This window comes from Aphelocoma coerulescens, chromosome 3 (assembly GCF_041296385.1).
Source record: "Aphelocoma coerulescens isolate FSJ_1873_10779 chromosome 3, UR_Acoe_1.0, whole genome shotgun sequence".
Classification (NCBI taxonomy): Eukaryota; Metazoa; Chordata; class Aves; order Passeriformes; family Corvidae; genus Aphelocoma; species Aphelocoma coerulescens.
The window spans coordinates 108,882,853-108,903,347 of NC_091016.1; the positions used below are offsets into that span (position 1 = coordinate 108,882,853).

The following is a 20,495-nucleotide window of genomic DNA, read 5'->3' on the forward strand; positions in this document are numbered from 1 at the left end:
TTTGGGGTTTTTGGTTCTTTTAAAGTACAGATAAATTATGAATGTGCTGGTAGTAACTGCCCTAGTTGTTTTGTCAGTCATATTCCCAAACTCCCCATTAACTCAGCTGCATGACTTCAGCTATCAGGCTTCACAGGTTTAGAGTTTATGTAGCACTGCCTTGGCTTACAACTGGTCCAGTATGGCTGATGCTAAATCCTCCCTATTCTCTATCTAGAACAGAGTTTGATGTGGCTGAAATAAAACCTGAATTTCCCATATTCTCTTGCATTATGGGGTCTTCCTACACTGCTCTGCTCTAGCCTTTCCCACCTAAGTGAGTTCTGAAGCCCACCAAGTTCTGAAGCACCTTGCTTCAAGCTCCAATGCTCCTGCTCCCATTTGTGCTCACCAGAGTAAAGGAGATGCACTGCTTTGTGTCTCCAGTTTTTCAAGGAATGGCTTGTTCCAAATCTTTTGGAGATGCAGCAGCTGGTTCCTGTGCTCCTCCCTCTTGTTTGCTTTTTAAAGTAGCACTGCTTTGCTCTTGAATCTATTTAATTGGCTTCCTGCTGGAAAGAAACTCAAGGGCTGCCTTTGCCAATTAACTAGGACAAAACACTCTATTAGTAGACAATATAGGCTACCCAAGGATTTCAGAAAAGAAATGTGGGATACCTTTGAGGGTTAAACAGTTGTTCTTTGGTGCTGGGGTCTTGTCATTAAACTTGCAATAGGAATTCAAAGATGTTCCAGGTTCAGTTTCTTCCTGAAAGCTTTTCTTTCCTGCGTAATTTAAAATTGAGAAACTATTTAATCCTAAAAGCATGTCAAACTTCTAACTCCTAGTCAAGCATTTACTGTCTGTTGATAAAAAAAAAAAAAAAGCAAAAACCAAAAAAAACCAGCAAAACCTAGAGAATGACTTAAGGCCTACGACACAGCTCAGTCACATAGTTCTTTATTTAGGAACATTAATAGCAATATTTTAAATGAAATTTCTATTATTGGCCTCCTAGATTGCTAGATGTGGTAACTTGAGCCAAGAAAGAGCAATCAGATTGAGTTTGTTACTAGGAATATCTAAAAACAAACCACAAAACCTAATTTTAAACAGTGGGTTGTAATCCATGTTGTTTGGTTTAGAACCCCTGCAGCAATTCCTTTCCAAATGTCTATTTTAAACTGGTATGTCAGACCTCTGGCTGTATTTTCACATTGTCCTGAACATAAAACACTATGGTGACCATTAAAGTAAATAGGAAAAAGTAACAACTACAGAACTTAAAATAAAGAATTATTTTTTAGTACAGTGGATTCCCTTTAAATAGAGAGGTATGTTTGAAGAAGTGGGTGGTGTTGTGTGTACCATGTTACTTGGTTGGGACCATAAATGAACAGCCTCATCTGTGATCTTCCCAGCAGCTGGAAAGAGGGCAGGCTTCTGTGGTTTGTGTCTTGTTTAGTTTGGGAAAGCATAAGTTGAACTTGGAAAGTTTCCTACTATCTAAAATGTTCTCCACTTGACCTCTGGGAACTGTAGAGTATCTTTGCTTACCAGTTTTTAATTCAGCCTTTTAGTCATAACTTTTTAAAGAAAAAAGGCTTTTTTCTTTATTAGCTATTTCAATGTTAACTTGACTTGATTGGGCTGCATACAAAGGGAGGGAAGCTCCAGGAGTCAGAACTGCTCAGACAAATACTATATAGGGATACTTTCCCTAAAGTAGACACCCAAGTGGCTCTGCGGAAAATGGTTGCTCACTAAATTCAGCTAGTCACCTGTTTTCTGAGGGAGAGAATTTAGTACCGAGGCTATTGATATTAGTTGAATTGTCTGACAACTTGTTTGTATTGATATAAACTTCAGTAACCCGTGGCCCACTGCAGTGTGCACTAATCAGATATAAAAGAAAAAGGGAAATCTTTTTCCCACAGAGGAATTTGCAGTTGATTTCTGTTAATAACCTGGGACTGTGCAGAGTACCCATATGAGTATATGTCAAGCTCCTGAAAAGGTGTTTTTCAGACATAACTGATGTCCAAGGTAAAAGACTTGACATAGATATTTTACATAGGGAGAACCATGTTTTCAAAGAACTATTAGCCTTTTCCTGGATCCTGTTTTTGTGGGACAAGCTTTAGTTACCTTTTAGGTAATGGACATAGACTGATCATATGTACCTTTGGAAGAAGATAATTTTATGAAGTTGCTTAGGGAATATATTGTGTATGTCAGTGCTTTAAATATAAGTATCACTGCTTTATTTTGTTTCCTTCTTTAGGAAATAAAATTACTTGATTCTGGTATTTTTAACTTCCTTTAAAAACCATCACAAATCACTGAAAAAGCTTTGTTTGACTGTTTTTGTTTTTAAAGCTTTTCTTTATAAACCTCTAGAATGATAACCACAAGCTTAAGCTGCCCTAAAAATGTTTTTCTCCTTGCCAGAATAAGTCTATGCAAATTTCAGCTGCTTTATGCAGCAAGCCAGATCTCTCCACTGTGAAACTGAAGAGTAAGTAGGTGTTTTCTATCCCTGGGCCCAGCACGCTTTCTGCTAGTAAGCAGGTCAGCACTATGATCCACAAGATGTGCAGGGAGGGCTGTGTTTCAGCATCCTTTCTGCCCACATGCATGAGCAGGTAAAAGTTACAGATTGAACAGGATGCTCAATGGTTTGTACAGACACAAAACCCAAAAGTGCTCCAGTGAATGTGCAGTATGGGGTGTATTCTGAACACCAGGACTGACCACCAATTGCAATGTCTGTGTTAATTGGGGGAAGGGGTTAATATGGTCTAGGAGTGTTAGGAGCCAATGCAAAATGGTAGCAGGCAATTCCTCTCTTGAGTCGGCTGTCACATTCGCTGCATACCAAATCTACAACAGAGTTAAGTACCTGGTCACACTTGGTATTAATGCCTGCATATCATTGTACCTGAGGTGTTCCCTCTTTAACAGGATGAATTACATGAGTATGTAGAAGGTGTAAGGGATTGACTTAAGTACCTTCAGCTTCCTCTTTACAGCAATACAGTGACGTGTAAGGCAGCATCCTTTTTCTATTTATATTTTTATTGCAATACAAATTGATTTTGTTGATACCATGTTGGAAAAGCTTTATTTAATTTTTTTTTGATAGCTTATTCTGTTGGTATATTCCTTGAATAATTTTAACATCTGTTCTGTTTGTGTAACTCAAAAGCCAAGTCCCTTAATAATAAAAGTTAAAAATCCCAAAGGTCTGACTCACAGAATGGGTCAGGTTGGAAGGGACCACAGTAGGTCATCCAGTCCAACCTCCCAGCTCAAGCAGGGTCATTTTGCAGCACATGGCACAGGATTGTGTCCAGACAGTTCTTGAATATCTCCAGTGAGGGAGACTCCACAACCTCTCTGGGAAGTGTGTTCCTGTGCAGTTATCTCCACAGTAAAGAAGTTCTTCCTATATTCAGGTGGAACTTTCTGTGCATTAGTTTCTGCCTTCTGCCTCTTGTCCTTACTAAATGAATTAGTTGGCAGGGAAAGTGATTTGCCACTGTAGAACTTTCAGTAGCTTGTTCTTAACATTTTGTTGTAAATGAGGAAGGAAACTGTAGTTCAAGCACTAAAATTTAATTTGTAATCTTAATTTACTACAATTACTCATGAGTTGAAGGAGGAAACTAAATGTAAACTAGGAGTAATAAACCAGAGACCAACACATATTCATTTTTGAGCTGTGCTCAAGTGTACAAAGTGGTACAGATGAAATCCCAATAGCACTCTGCATGTGTTCCCAAAATCAAAAGGTGTGTAACTTACTGTATTTGCTACCTAAACAAGGGGAGCCCTGAAGGAAGCATTTCCATCACGGGTGATTTCTGTGCTCTTTGTTTCTTCCCTGGTATGCTTTCAGTTGTCTCTACATGCCCTCAGTGCTTCAGCCTTTGGTTTTGGTATCTCTGCCTGTGTTGCCGGGGCGTTAGGCACAGTCTCTGCCACGTGCTGCTGCTTTCTGCAGTGAACAAGGGTTGTATATGTATGTTGTACTGCAAATGTTGTTTTAAGGTGGGGAGGGAGGAAAAAACAGCAATGAAGCATGAAGCATTACTATGCAACAGTAATATATATTACTGTGAAGGATTAGAGCTGGGGCTGATGTTGAGGCTAATACATTATACCTCTGAAAATACTGTTAAATGCCGATTCTCTGCAGAGGGAGAAGTGAAGAAAAACATGTATTCAGGCAGCTAATACACTACTCATCCACCATCCTCTGCTCAGCCCATGTGCTATAGTCAGTACCAGCTGATGTGTCTGTCTGACTAAGCTGTGTGAGCTGCTCAGTTATGCAGTAAGTTTGGGACAGACGAGGTAATCAGTTGTTCCTTCTAACTCAGTTGATGTTCTAATCATCAGATTCTCTTTTATTTGGTGCATGCAGTCTTAGTGGTTCACACTGACATAAGAAAATTGTCTTGATTGTGTTTATTGAAGGTCTTGCAAGGCCTGTGCTAAATGACTTGACCAGACAATCACTTAGAAGACAGAGAGAAACTAGACCAAATTAAGCATCTGCCCCTAATCCAAGCACTGTTATGTATTAAACATCTGTCTTTACGTTCCCTAGCCCATGTGAGTGACACGTCTGTGCACAGGCATGTGCTGGCTGTCTCACCAGGACGTGGAGATACATAGTTGGAGCATGGAGTTTTGGATGTGCAAGATGAAATGTGGGAACAAGCATCACTTTATTCACCAAGCTAGCATGGCTAGATATTAACATAGACCAAAGTATAATTAAATTTTGTATCATTGTGTTTAAAGGCAAGATGCCCCTTTCCCAGAGAGAAAAGGAGCACTTGTTCCATGCCAGTTGCCTAGTAGGACAGTAAGAGTGAAGAACTGGATTTTGCTACAGATGGTATGATGGGAAGAGGGCAGGCTGCTTCAAGCAGGAGGAAATAAGAACGACAGTATTAAGTATAGGAAAGGAGATAAAAAGACAAAACTTTTAGGATGATGCAGGGTAATAATCAATTAGATTTGAACAGTGCAAGAAGGGAGATTTGAATCCAGAGTCATCAAGTTTGTCAGGCCAGAGATTTGTTGTAAAATGTCCTAGCTGATAGTTGTAATTTTTATCATGTAAAGCATCAGATGATATGAATAGTGATAAAAATATTTTGTTCTCTTATCTATTTTGAAATTTAGTACCACTAGTAAAAAAAACAGTGAGTAGCAGCTAGTGTTGACGAGACTAGATCCTGTCTGCAGGACGTACTTGAACAGACTGTATCAGTTCTTTCAGTTTTTGAGAGGGGGGGGAAAAAATGTATTGGCACATAATTCAGCCCATTGCACAGCTCAAGCCATTTGGTTTACTATTAGGAGACAGAATTCTACAGAAACATGTGGTGGTTTGGGTTTTTTTCGTGTTTGGATGGGGTTTTTCCCTTTGGCTGAGGTGCCTCATATTAGATACACTGTCTTCCTCTGAAGGTCTTCAGAATCACTTTCCTTCCTCTCTCTGAATAAGTAGTGTAGGCAGTTACCTGAAAATCTGCTTCTGTAGGCACCAGCACTAGGATAACTATCTTGGGCAGTCTAAATCCCATCCTAAGTTTTTCTTTATGTTTAGTCTGGTGTGTCACACCAGCATGGTGAAAGAGTGTGTATGCCATGACATCTAATTCACAGGGTGAAATGGTATAATAGAAGCTGGTGGTTTGTGAGAGAAGCTCTGACTTCTCGCTAGCGTAGCTAGTTTTAGGCATAGTTTTGGAAAAAGTAAAAGTAACTTTCCATATGATAGTAATGAGTACACAAAATACACCTATAAAGATTTACTCTGTGAAGAATCTTTCACTTTTTCTGTGTTTTGGCAATACATTCTTTCTAATCCTATTGATTATATGTGCTCTCTTGGTTCTTCTTCCTCTTAATACTGAACAAGGGAAGCCTTCACTCTGATCTCTGGGGGGATGAGACCGGGAACTTGTCCACACTGAGAGCTGTGAAAGATGCTGTCTCTTACCAATATCTACCTGGAATTTTGTGGTTACTGAGACAAAAGAACAAAGAGCTACAGTTAATAGCCTTAACCAGACTTTCCCCCCCTCTGAATGCTGCTTTCAGCTAGCAGCATGTCTGCTTTGCATTTCAGATCTAGCATAGGAAGGGATGGTACTTAGATATGTGTTGTCTTACAACTAACACGGGAGCTGTTGTTCAAACCTGACCTCCACTGTTAGTATGTAAGTGACACCTTGAGAGGGTTTGTGGTGGGCTTTTCAATCCCATGTACTCTGCTCCTCATCTGAGACTTGCAAAGCACAATGGAAATACAGCATGCCCTGAGCATGCATTTTGTCATAGTTGCAAGTAAAAGAACAGTTTTGATTTCCTTTTGAGAGGTGGTCCAAATGTCTCGGTAAGAATTAGGGCTCCATTGCCTTTGCTCATATTTTCAGTTTCACAATAACTTTGCATAGTTTTAAATGTGGTTTCTAGATTTAAGCTTCTAAGGCTTTTTCTCTTCCCTCCCCCCAAGAAAGAAAACTAAAGAGCTCAAACTTGGTGTTATTTGGACTTTGTGTAAACATAGCTCTTACTTTTCTGAGAGAGTCAACTCTGGAGAAGGAAAAAGCTTGTGGTATGTCCGAGCTTCAAACTGCTCCTTACTGATTTATTGCTGTTGTGGAGACAGCCCAGAGTGCATTAATTCATCAATTCTTGTAAGCAGAGAGGAGGGAAAGAATAGGAGGAAACAAGGAAAGGGGTGGAGGGGAAAAGAGTTGGGGAAGAGAAAATAAAAACATGGGGAAATGTAAGCAATGGGGAGAAAAGACATAGCAAAAACCATAGTTGTTTTTGAGTGGGTGGTCTAGGAATTTCTGGAAAATAATAAAATAAGATGTTTCCCTAGAGAGCAGTGGAATTGTCTGTGCCCTTCTTGTTACTGTGGCGTTTACAAGCTAGGATGCTATTTGGTCTCAAGTCACTTTGGAGTGCCAGATAGTGTTGAAGGGTTTATGCAGTCATGCTTAGGTTACAACTGACTTTAAGATCAGTCTCTTTTAGGTTGACTTCACCTTGCCTCACTTTAAGACCCCTTCTGTGTGCAGCTGATTTCCCTTCTCTAAAATACTCAAAGTTTAAGCATTTTGACTGTTAGTGATTTAACCTGTGGCTTTGCACACTTTGTATGGGTTTAGTCATTGCCCCGGTAATTCACAGATGGTTGCCTTGGTGTTGGCCCCAGTATTCAAAGATAGTGGTTTACTGTGGTAAAGTATATGAAGGTTTTTAATAAGGATCTAATAGTTTCATGACTCTTAAAGCAAGAAAATGAGATGGGCAGGCTTGTTCTTTGTAGACCAAAATGTGATGCACTCATTCCAGTTTCAGATCCAATTGATAAACCAGTTCTACAGTGTCCAGGCTTTTCTCCCATATTATGTGGGATGGAGTTTTCCCATCCAGCAGAGATGAGGATGCTTTTAAAATGCGTATCATCTTGACCTGGCTGTTTCAAATTATCTTAGGCCTTGTGCCTCTGACTGCTGGGAGTGCTCTGAGGTGTGCTGAGGATCGGGGACTCCAATGCTGGGAAATGGCATGGTGCAAGGACTTCCCAGCTTTTGCCTGTCATCTGCTGCTCCAATGCTTTTATAATCTCTTGGACAGCAAACGTTGATTAGACACATGAGTTCCGAGCAATGTTCTTTAGTATTTACACATCTGTCCTTTTGTTCGTGTCATCTTTTGGGAATATTGAATGTTTGGGCAATGTTGCAGTGGGATTCCACTTCAATTGTTATTTTACTCTGTGTAACAAAATATGCAGCTTCTGGGAAGAGCCAGGAGGATTATCTGTTTCAGCTATTTTCTCCAGATTTCTCCCATATTTCCTATGTTTTCTATTGTCTTACTTATTACACCATTTTTATATTTATTACATTTCTTTTTTCTTACCTTTGACTCTTCCAGTTCTTTTGCTTCTACCTGTTTGCCTTTCCCATCTGCAGTTTCTTTCAGATGAAATGAAATGATTTTCTTTTTTTTCTTTGAAATGTTTTCACCCTTGCCTACAGGATCTGAATAACAGCCTCACCCAGTTTATTTCAGGTTGCTGCTGTTTGGCAGTGCTACAAGAAGCCACAGTGGCAGCAGTGCCAGTGACAAACATAGGAAAATGCGAGGTCAGGAAAGTCTTTGGCTCTTGTCACATTCAGTGGCTGTGTTTTTTGGAATATGTGCAAGGATCCAGCTCTCTGGAGTACTTCTGCATGGATAGCTTATGGCATGTCTATTTGTAGTATTCTTCTGAAGGAGGAGTTTTAACAATCTGTTGTTTTCTGTGTTTGTCTCCATATTTTCCTCTCTACCCACCCATGTATTTGATAGGCAGTATCCTCATATTCATAGGTCTAGAAACTGTCCATTGCTTTTCTAATATTTAAAATCTTTCATGGTCTGTACAGTAATCAAACCACATTGTCTAAGGTTTTGGCAGGGGTGATTGCCTTGTATAATACTCTCTTTTCTCTGGAAAAGAAACAAGAAAAAATTTTAACCAGGTATTTAGCAATTAAATTGGTGTGTTTTTTGGTTTTTTTTCTGTCTTTTAAGATGTCCTAACAGTGATTTTTCTCTGAAATAGTCCACTGGATTTATTTTGTTTTGCACTCAATGTTACTGTTCAGATACCTTTTATCAGTGAAAAAAGACATTCTTTATTTTCTTGGCATTGGAATATTTCAATGTAATCTTTATACATGTATATATTTATACATCTGTATATACACATAGATACCTGTGTGTGTGTGTGTATATATATGTTATATATATAGATATATATTTAAAACATAGGATTTTATCAGTCAGGGAGGTAAAGCAAAGAAACATAGTGGTTATTCATGAATGGATTGAAGTCCCTGGAATAATTGTTTCAACTCAGAGCTTGTTTCCCATGTGCTATATTGTCCAGGAGACTGAAGTTGCTGACAGTGTTCTAAGCTTATACGTGGTTTTTATCTCTTCTGGGTTTGGGCCCTGGAATCGCTTGAAGATAAGAACCTGGAGAGGTTGAAATTAGTGGTTAGCCTGTGTAGGGACTTAACTGCACTACTCTGTATAAACAGAAGTTTCTTACAGGTTGAAATGAGTTATGCCTATAAACAACACACTGTTATACTGCTGGAAGAAAGAATGTGGCTTTAGTGGTTGGGGTTGTCTGGAATTCACAAGGTGATATTTATCTGCTGGACTTGTGCAGTTGAATGTGGATCAGATTATGAGTTAACCCTGGAGAGTTAGGTAGGCATTTGACAGGTTGACAGGATTTAAGAACCTAAGGAAGGCAGGCATCAAAGCTCTGAAGTTAGTCATCTCTAACCATCCTTATAAATCAGTCTTGTGTTGGTGTGACTGGCACCTCTCACAGAGAGGGATTTGCTTTACCTCCCAAGCAGTTCTGTGAGGATTAAGAGTTGGAGACACAGTTACTGCAGTGATAGATGCCAGTAACTAACTGTGATTGATAAGTTAGAGATAGTAAGTCTGCCTGCCAGTTTGTTATTGTAAAATTCCCCGGGTGGGTGTCATAATTAATTTGTTTTATAAAGTGATGTTAAAATTACCTTATCTGTTCTATAGTTGCATAATAAAAACTGGTGACACCAACACAAAAGAGTTGCAAAGTGGTCAATTATGTGATGTAGGCTTCTTTCCTATGATCTGTCTGAGGATCTCTGGAAAAGCCTAGGAAGAATGAAAAATGACATCGTATTGCAGCTCTGACAGAGGGGTAGCAAATAATGCAAGCTCCAGGACTGTTGCTGAATACCCTTAGCCATACCTGGATCATGGGGCTAGTCCCTGCTGGCGTGAGAGTGCAGCCCATAGTTGTGGGATCGTGTGCTGTGGCTTCCTCTGTGGCTGCAGAGGAAGGCTCAAAACTGTTTAGGTCAAAGTCAAAAATATTCACTTAAAGGATGTGGCAGACAGGGCCAGTTTCAAGATGCAGTGTAGTAGCCCTTCTACAGATGACTCCACTTCAGACATCTGTGGACTTCTTCCATGTAAGTAAAAATCTGTAGATTTTTGTATAGATTTACATTTTTATATATTTATAAATATTAATTGTATAAATGTATATAAACATGCTTCCTATGTATTAAATAAATACATACAGTTGTACTGACAGATGTTTGACTTTATATAGGAGGAAATGTAGTCTGAATTATATACTTTTTATATCCATAAATACATATACACAGTACTAAAACTGTACTATAGCAGATGTCTGATTTCATCTAGTAGCCTCTATTATTTTAATTAGAGTTATTTTGACAAAGAGGGACGAGAGGATTGAGAACAAATTTCAAATCCCACTTAAGTCCCTTCCTTTGATTTATAAAAGAGCTGCTTTTCATCATGTCAGTAAATTCAGATTAAGTTAACTCCTTAAGGCAGATGTCTTAAGTGTACCTGATTAACTGTCTGTCTGGTAGGAGACAGACAGTTTAGAAATTAAACCCATCCCTGACCTAAAGCTGAAATTGAGATTCTGCTGAAATCTCTATTTTGAGTCTTACTTGGTGGAAAAGACCCACCAGTTAATGTGACTAATGTGGCTGCATATGACTTTTTATTCAACCCTATTTTCTAGTCACTCTTCTCATATAGGTAGCCATGTATCCTAAGTGTTGATGCAATTGCAGTTTAACTGTACAATGCCATTAAATACCTGACTAGCATGCAATAAGAAAAATCATACTGTTTTATGATTTCTTGAATGACTTGTATATAAGAAAGTTGCATTATTTCCTGCGTTCACGGGAGTTTTCACAGTATTTTTTGTTTCACCGTTCTCTGCAACTCTTTGAGGCCTAAAAAGAAAGAATTGTTCTATTCTTGAGTTACCAGAGGTCATCAGCCACTTATTCTCACTAGAAAATGTAGTCTGTGTAGGTGGACTGAAAACTGAGGGATTACTGTTCAGAAATACAGTTCATGTTCACTTAATTCATTAATTGTTCTTCAGAAATAATGAAAGTTTCCTTCTCACTCCATGCGCATCTCTGGAAATGCCTAAGAGTTGCATTCATATATACTAATGTGTTATTAGAGTAAGAAGACTTCAGTCACTTGTCTCTCTTTGTGCAGAGGTTCCCTTTCAGTCTGGATGTCCACGTAATTGTAGAATTAAACAGTCATTAGTCAGGCTGTTAATTATTTATGACAAGGCTGCTCTGAACAAACTCTTATTAAAGCTATATCCTATGCTTCTTACTTCCAGCTTGCTTTGGGATGCTGTCCTGGAAGATGGTGTGCTGTCTTACCATATATCTTAAAAATTCAATGTTACCAATATGAACCATGGCAAAAATATGTAAATGAGACTGACCTTAACTGCAGTAGAATTGGGAGTCTGAGCTAATGACTAACTTCTCTTCTAATTTACTGTGCCTCTAAGTCTGATTTGGTGTATCTGCTATCAGTATTGATGTTTGGACTGAGTTTGGCAAGTAACACAATCTCCAGTGAACTATATATTTAGTGTGCTAAGGTCTATTGGACTGTAGTTCTATACCTTTACTAGCTGTATTTCTTAGGACCTCCTAATAAATAGCCAAACCATGGGACAGAATTTTCTACTGGCTGTGTAACTAGTGTTGTCATTCAGCACAGTGACACACCAAGATGTTTTTCAGTATCTTGTTCCTCTAGAAATCCTTTTAGTTACCTTGTTTTTCTTGCAATTACTTAGCATTCTCCCTGAAGCATTGCAAATCGCTACAGAGCATGAGATTACAGTCTGAAGCCGTAAGAGGCCACAGTTGTGGAACAGTAGGAGTTTTAATCTGGTTTTGACAGAAGGTGTTTGTTTTTCAGCTTTTCTCTTATGAATTTGTTGTTCAGTTTTATGCTTTATTTAAGAAAAAAAAGCTTTTTTAAGTGTTGTGATGTAAACATAGAGGCTTATTATTTAGTTGCAGCAATGTGCTGGATGATCTTGAAACAAGATGTAGTGCGTGCTTTTAAAAGCTTCATTCTCTGTTCCTTTACAGGGGTACCCAGGAGAGATATCCAGTGGGGTGTGGAGGCTTTTTGTACAAGTTTTTCTAGGCAAATTTCTTGGTCTTTGCTTTAATGGCACCAGTGACATTGCGTGTCCTCCCCTTGCCCCATAATGAATGCAAAATTTCTTTATTAAAAGAAGGTGTTTGGCAAGGAGGGGGGGTGAGCAGGAATGGCTCTGCTACTATTTGAGACCGAATTCAGGTTTTGCTCAGTTATCACCATGACTGAATTCAGCATGGATTACATGCCAGCTGTTTGGGGCAGCTAATTTCTGCTGGTCTCTTGAAAGCCAACTTGGAAGGCATTTTACTTGGATTCATTCTTGCTTTGCAGGAGACAAAGAGGAGAAATATTTCCTAGTGTGGTGTTATTGAAGTATAGTTGTGCTGCAAAAGTGGAATTACCGCAGTGATACCAATACACCCTGTTGAATGTCCTAGAAAACAAGGGTAAGCCTTGGGGCTGAAAGCTTGATATTTTCCCTTTGTTGTCACTTATTGACCCACACTGAATATATGTATATTTTTTTTTTTTTCTGGATTGAGCCATGTCACATATTTGGTGAGCTTTAGTCTGAATTGTCAGATTCTACATCTTAGCTGCAAAATTTGCTATGATTTTGGTCTGCCTGATGTATGCAAGTACATTCTTAATACAAATCTGTCCTTCATTGTTCATTTCCTAGTACCATCTACTTGCTACCATAAGCATCAAATACTCAATAAACTAGGCAGGACAAGTAAATAACTAATAGCAGACAGTTCAGATGTGTTTGGTCACTATTCTCAAATACCTCATGAATCTGTCTGTAAGCGTCAGATAAACCAAACTTTGGAAGAAGAAAATTGGTTTTGCTGGTAATTTGTGTGAAATGAAAAAGTAGTGGTGAAGTAAAGAAGCAGTCTAGTAGCCTTAAAAGTCATGGGGTTTCATTCATATCACCATGTCAGGCTTTCCTGTTGAGGTCTACGAAAAGACTGCACAGCACAAGTTGTATTTTGTGAGGAAGAGCCGTTATTCATGTGCTGTTCTGTGGGGCTGTTCCATCTGTTTCCTTAGAAACTGTGTGGAGTTTGTGTGTGGGCTTTCAGAGGAAGTGATCTAGAGCAACCCTGGCAATTGGGTTGCTTAACCTTTTTTCCCTCCCCCATTCTTCTCCCCATTGACTGCACTAGAAAAATGTCTTTTGGTGGCCCTTATGTACGTTATAAAAAGCATCTTCTAATGAGCTGGACTGAATGGGAGGGCTGACAAAATCTTCACTTTGTTTCAGAAATGTTAGATACCATGGTGGAGTCATGCCTACAATTAATTGAATATCAAAGACTGGTACTTCAAAGAAATGTTTGTGAAGTCTGCATGTGATTTCTTGGGGGACAAAAAAGCACGTTTTTCTTGAACATCTGCCTAAATCTAGTCTAGTAAACATTAAAGTAGTTTGTTGCAGTTCTGGAGGTCTTGCAAAGTTCACAGATACGACTTAAAAATAAGCAGTTCCTGCGAGGGCGGGTGGTGGAAGTGGGGGGAAGAAAAGGAAGAAAAAAAAAAAAAGAAAACAAAACCTGAAAAAAACTGTAATCATGATTCAAGTGACATAATTGCTGGTGTGACAATGTTAAGGAAACACCTAATTTTGGGAAGAAGGAAGGCATGATAATGTGAACCTCTTAGCAGCTTGGGATGTGAATTTTCTACACTTTGGAAGGTCAGTGTCACAGTGATAAAACATTACTAGTAAATATGTTGTTAAGATTTGATGTGCTCCATAAGTTATCCTAGATGTTTCGGGGGAGTGTGGGTTTTTGTTTTGTTTTTCTTCATGTAAAATTCATAAATTAGCTTTCCTCTTTGTGAGAATGTTTCTTATGTGCGAGGTTTTCTTTCTGCTTAGTCAGTTGACAGTGCTCCATCTGGGCCCTGAAGCCTAGGATAAAGATGCTCTGCATGATCCTATCATATCACTGTCTTGAGGGTGATACGTAAGTTATTATAGCCTCTTCTTATAGTTCACTTTGTGCTCTTATTTGCACCGGCTGGTTGTTGCCACAACAAAGTTGTGCTCTTAGCATATCAAAAGGGTTGGAGGAAAATTCAGGCTAAAACTTGTAGTGTACTCAAAATTTATTGTTCTTGCTAAAATTAACAGCAAACTGGTTGATCTGTCATGCTCTTGGGAACAAAAATATCTGGCTCTGTGAGTTGAAATATCATCATGCTGGAAACGGGCATAATAAATGTCTGGCTTATGAAACTCCTTTTGAGTCTTGTCTGGGTAGCTGAGGTTAAGGAATGTCGTGAGTAAATTTTAATGTTGGTGAGAGAAAGCTTGTAACTAGTGATGAAAATCACAGGAATTGGAAACGAGACTTTTGTATTTGTAATGTGAGACAAAAGCCTGTGACCTAAGGGTATTCCTGCTTGCTCTCATACCTTCAGTGTATTAGATGTAGGTTTTTTTCCTTCTGCTTTCTGTATGCAGGTGCTATCAGGCAGGGGATATAAAAGGGAGTGCACATGCTGGCACTGTGGAGTTAACTATTGCTGGTTGTTTGTTAGGTCATTGGGAAAAACGAACCCAACAGGCAATAGCTGACAATGTGATTTCCAGTGGCAGAAATCTACAGAGTATCAATATAAGGAAATAATGGAGTATCTTTGCTTTTTGTGGTGTTCTTCAGACTGCTCTGCAATGACTACAGCAAGATACAGGCCTACCTGGGACTTGGTACTTGACCCGTTAGTGTCCTGTAAGCTCTGCCTTGGTGAATACCCCGTGGAGCAGATGACAACAATAGCACAATGCCAATGCATCTTCTGTACCCTGGTGAGTTTGTGTTCTTTATTAGACATAAAAAAACAGGACAGTTTTTACTGCAGAAATACTGTTTCTTCTGGGTGGGATTCACCCTGAAGTATTGATCTTGCAGTGGAAATGGCGTTGCTGTGTACATGACACAAATACTGGCAAGTAAACCTTCATTTTCCTGTAATAAAAAAAAAATAAATTACTTAGCACTTCAATATACTGCATAGTTACCTCCTTACCAAGGTTATTCACACTTTTCCTTTTATCTGTCAGTGGCTTGGATGTGGGGGTGGTTTTGTGATTGGTTGGGTTTTTGTTGGGTGCTTAGGTGGGGTTTTTTTCTGTTGGGATTTTGGTGAGTCTTTGTTTTGTTTTTTTTTTAAATTTTAGAAGAGAATAGAACCTTTCAATTGAAAGGGATCACTTCAACTGAACGATCTGTGGTCCAAGTCCCTGGTCCCAGGCACTTCATGGCTCATCAAAAGCTAAAGCATGGTATTAAAGGCACTGTCCAAATACCACTTAAACACTGACAGGCTTGGGGCAGCAACCACCTCTCTAGGAAGCCTGTTCCAGTGTTTGGTCACCCTCTCTGTAAAGACATGCTTCCTAATGTCCAGTCTGAATCTTCCCTGGTGCAGCTTTGAACCATTCCCATGTGTCTTGTCAATGGATACTAGGGAGAAGAGCTCAGCACCTCCCTTTCTACTTTCCTTCCTCAAGAAACTTTAGAGAGCAGTGAGGTCGCCCCTCAGTCTCATTCTCTCCAAACTAGACAAACCTAAGGTTCTCAGCTGCTCCTTACAGGACACCCCTTTCTGCTAGCTTTGTTGTCCTCTGGAGATGTATCCGAGGACCTTCACATCCTTCTTAAATGGTGAGGCCCAGAACTCCACCCAGTGCTGAAGGTGAGGCTGCACCAACTCTGAACGCAGTGGGACAATCACCTCTTTTGACCAGCTGGCAATGCTGTGTTTGGTGATCCTGTGATGGGCTTTGCCCTCCTGACTGCTGGGGCACTGCTGACTCACGTGGAGCCTGCTGTCACCCAGCACCCCCATAACGCAGTGTTTGGTGCTCGAGGCACCAACTCTGGCGTGCCCCAGGTCAGAGTCAGTGCAGATGCGTTACCTCCACGCGTCGCTGAAGCGACTTCGGCATCAGGAAAGGAGCTGCTGGCTGGGCTAGCTGGCTGGGCTAGCTGGCTGGGCTAGCTGGCTGGCTTCTCGGCTGAGGGAACACGGCAGGAGCCGATGGGATTGGCTCACGTGAGCTCGGAGACAAAGGAAGAGAGAGGCTGTTCTGGTCTGGCTTCTAACAGGTTTATTGTGAGAAGTTTCGCAACCCGAACGAGCTCAGAAGGCTGGAATCCGATGTGATGGGAATGATGGGATTGTGATGGGATGGCTCCTCGGAGCCCTGCCCTCAGTTTTATAGGGAATTTGAAAACCGCGGTGAAAGGGGAAAACAACCAATGAGGTACAAGCCAGGGGGAGGATACAATTTAACAAGAACCACTGGGGGAAACCGAGAGGCGGGAGTTGTAACAGAGAACCAGCAAACAACCGAGTCACCGAGAATTTTCCAGAACCGGGGGAGGCGGCTTGGACCCGGGCACCGCCCAGGGGGTGCAGCTGAGGCTTCTGAGCCGCCCCTCGACCCACCCTCTGAGTCTGCCTCTTCGGGAAACTCCATCCAGGGGATGGGCTGGGATTGATTGGCATCTCGCTGCCCCAGCCCCGCAGTGGGCTGGGTCACCCCAACAGCCCCAGATCCCTGTCTGCAGGGCTGCTCTCGAGGCGCTCCTCTCCTAATTCATACTTGTGCCTGGTGTTACTCAATACCAGGTGCAGAATCTGGAAATTCAACTTGTTAGATTTAATCATTTCCCTGCTCCAATTCATGTAGATCCCTCTGCAAGGCATTTTGTCCCTCAAAAGAATCAGCAGCAGTTCCCAGTTTCATATCATCGTCAAACTTGCTAATGGTGCATTCATCTCTTGCATCCAAACAGTTGATAAACGTATTGAACACAACTGACACTAGAACTGAGCTCCGAGGAACAGTGCTGGTGATTGGTTGCCAGATAAATGTAGTCCCATTTGCTACAACCCTTGGAGCCCAGTTTTTCACTCAGAGTTCATCTCACAGCTGGACAGCTCATGCAGACAAATGCTGAGAGCATCAGTAACAAAAGTTGTACTAAAAATACAGAGGAAGTACATCCACTGCCTAATTCTTAGTTCAGGGTGGGTGACCTTGTCATAGAAGGTTATCAAAGTAGTTAAACCGACTTTTATGATCCCATGTTGACAGTGCCTGATGATTGCATTGTTCTTTAAATGCCTTTTAAAAGTACCCAGCATAGCCATGCACATGCTTGTAACTATAAAAGTATTTAATGTATTACAGATTCTAATTTCACTATATCATAATTAGTCACATAACAGGTTCTCATTACCATACTGTACAAATGCTTACCTGGAATAACAAGAATCTTGTCAGTTAAGTACAAAACACTGCGGAACATAAGTGTAGTATTTGACAAAGAACATCATCATCACAGTTAATGGATATTGTTAATTTAGGAACAGAGGAAACTACTAGTAAGTTTTCATCCCTAATACTGAATTTAAATTAAAATTTTAGTTCATTTAATTTTGCAATGGGTGCACTTACACCAAAAACCTTGTAATGATGGTTCAGCAGAGGAAAAATTGGAGTACTATCAGCAAGACTATAACTTCTGGGATACATGATGCTCAGACTTTAATTTCCCGAGGGTTTATGATATGGTGTTACAGACTCGGACATGGGTTTGGGTGACTTTTTTTTTAATTTGAAAGTCATTTCCAGCAAAGTTTTCTGGGTATGTGTTTTTAGTATTTAAGATCAAGGATTTTAGTTAGCTTATTTTATTTTTCTTCATGGAAATACTACCATTTTTTAATAGTAGATTTTCTTTTTCCTGGTGGTTATTGAAGATAGGAGACAGCCAATGGGACAAGGGGGATCAACTGTGAAAGAAGTGTTTGCTCAAGCATGCAAAAGCATATAAAATAATAGGCTTCATGAAAACTGTTCTCTAGTGTTCTAGTACTTACAGCTGAGTGTTGTTTCTCCCTGTTGCTTGAATGCAGAGAATATTTAAATGTCAGTTTTCAGTAACATTTCCATGGCAGCAGAAAGACTGTGTTACCAAATACACTTTTTTCCATGTTTGCTTTGTTCCTTCTGATGTTTACTACTGTCCCTGATCTTCTGCTTCTTGGTAGGATGTGGTTGCTGACTCTTCCTGCTGTTTTGAAAGATACAACCAGTTACAGACACTAGATCTGTAACCTTTACCGATAACCTGTTCTTAGCAGCTGATATAGTAACCTGACTGGTGACATGGAATTTGTGTTTTGAACTCTGTTCAGGTGGAATCATCAGCCACTTTTACTGCTTGTATTTGATTGTCTTGAATAGTTCTTTCAGCTTTATCCTGTTTAAAGAAATTCGTCTGCCTCTTGTTTGCTGCTTAGAAGCTTTACTATGGTGACATTTGAGTGCCCTGAAAAAATTATCTATCTTCAAACTTTCTTGTGAATTAACAGGAAATACTACCCTTACTTTCTTTGATGATGGTGAGGGAAGTCTTAAGAATCAATCCTAGTAAATGCAAGAGGCAATAGCTGTAAACCTGTTACAGCCCAGGCCTTCATCTGAAACCCAAGGCCATCATCTCTATCTTTGGGCCAGCCTGAAGGTTGATAAATTGCTGAAGAAAGTACTCCCATGAGTCTGGCAAGATTGTTTGGCCTATTGACAGTTGTTAAGGAAGAGTGTGACAGCTGTACGCAGAATCCTCCACTGGTGTTCCTCCAGCAACAATTTCCAGAAACACCAGGGACACAGCATATGAACTATGCTTTGTAAATGGCCAAATTAAAGTTGTTTGGAATCAACAAGAAAAAGGAGTAGCCTTTTGACTCAAGATTTTGCATGGAGTTATGTACAGTAGACCCAGTTCTTCTCTGCTTTGTTATTGTTTGACCATTGTGTAATTCTGTTCTGGCTTCCTTTTTGTAAATGAACAGACATAACTGATCACCTTTCCAGGAATATAAGCAAAAAAGAAAAAGGGATGTCCATACAAATGTGAATACTACTTTTGCTACTGCTTTTACCACTAGCTCTAGCCCTTCTGTCTAAATCACAGCAAGCTGAAACAACATGAGTATGTATTACAAAGAGACCTTTCAAGTGCAGTACTACCAGTATGTTGGCAGTATTTGGATCAATATACTGGTCTCTCAATCCTATATTTCTGTCTGCAAGTCTTCACCCTTTATAATCATAGAAGTGCTGTAGTAAAGATTCCATGACGGATTGTCTCTCCCTGACACTTGTACAGTGGCTCAGCATTGCTATTCAGAAAGATAGAATGGGGACACTGTTTGCATTTGCTTTCTGGCAGAGCTGTGCATGGATTAAATAGAGCAGACTGCCACTCCTCTGCTGATAAGGCACAGGCACTACAATTTCCCATAGTATTATTTTGCCAGTTAGTACAATACTCCATTATTGTTTTTATCATTATGATCATTAATGCCCAGGCAATGCTGTGAGCTCAAGTTTTGTATATCTCATCCATTAGGAATGTTATGAGAATGTGTTTTCTCTGGTACCTCAAGCAAATCTGTTCTTGGATTGCTTGAGGTACCAGAGGAACAAAAGTCTAAAGAGTAGAGAGGAAAACAAGATACGTGCTGTTAGCTTTTTGTTTGTTTTCCTGAGTAGTATCAAGGGAAAAACCAGTATCTCTCTTTTTGCAACCATGTTAACAATAGGACCAATCCTAAGTGTGCTTGTGTAATTTTTGGACCAAAATTCCTAAATATATTTTCATTAAATTATTTTTCCCCACTTAAATAGCACACAGTACAGAGCTAGTAATCTTAAATTTTTCGATAGTCACATAGGAGTTGCTTGCCTCAGAAGAAGTAATTGATTTTGCATTTTTTTTCTTCAGAAAGCTTTACATTTAGAGAAGGAAAAGGAGAGTAAAGCAGAGAACACCATTTTTTAATTTTTTTTTTTTGCACTAAATTTTTGGTTTTTTAAGGGGATCATGGGAGATAAGCATGGAGCAATTTTATCCAATTCCTGTCTGAAATTCTGATTATTTTGTAATCTGTGATGAAATTGTCACGTGTCTTAAAAGACAGTGTTCCTTTGATGTGTTACCAGTTGTATGTGTGCTGAAGTTATAACAGCTTTTTTCCAGTTGATATTCTTGCATGGAAGTCAAGCAGTTAGTTGCTTGAATGTGTTCTGGTTCAGGATTTACATATACATCTGTGTACATAAATACTGTATAATTTATATATATATATATGTATATATGTAACACACAGATGTGCCAATGTGTTGCAAGTACAGTGATGCCACTATTGCTCAAGACGGGCTAAGCTCCTTTTGACCTCACATTAGGTTGTTCAGTTCCCTTCAAGATGTTATGCAGTACTGATCATTCTGGTACCAGTGGATTCATTGCTTACTTTTCTCAAATTTAAAACGAAAATCGGTCAAGTAGGCAGTCCAAGCAAGCAAATGTCTAGAAGGAATATGAATCATGACAGAAAACTT

General features: G+C 39.7%; 1 protein-coding gene across 3 annotated transcripts in view; it reads left to right on the top strand.

The window, feature by feature from the left end:
- RNF144A (ring finger protein 144A) overlaps positions 1-20,495 on the top strand; it is a 66,084-nt gene that overhangs the window by 22,501 nt on the left and 23,088 nt on the right. For 2 of the 3 annotated variants that reach the window (XM_069011543.1, XM_069011545.1), the window contains one exon: positions 14,734-14,879. In XM_069011543.1, the coding sequence (XP_068867644.1) occupies positions 14,745-14,879 (135 nt within the window). In that variant the 5' untranslated portion in view covers positions 14,734-14,744. Of the gene's footprint in view, positions 1-12,388; positions 12,505-14,733; positions 14,880-20,495 lie in introns of all 3 variants that reach the window. The other variant, XM_069011544.1, reaches the window with a different exon arrangement.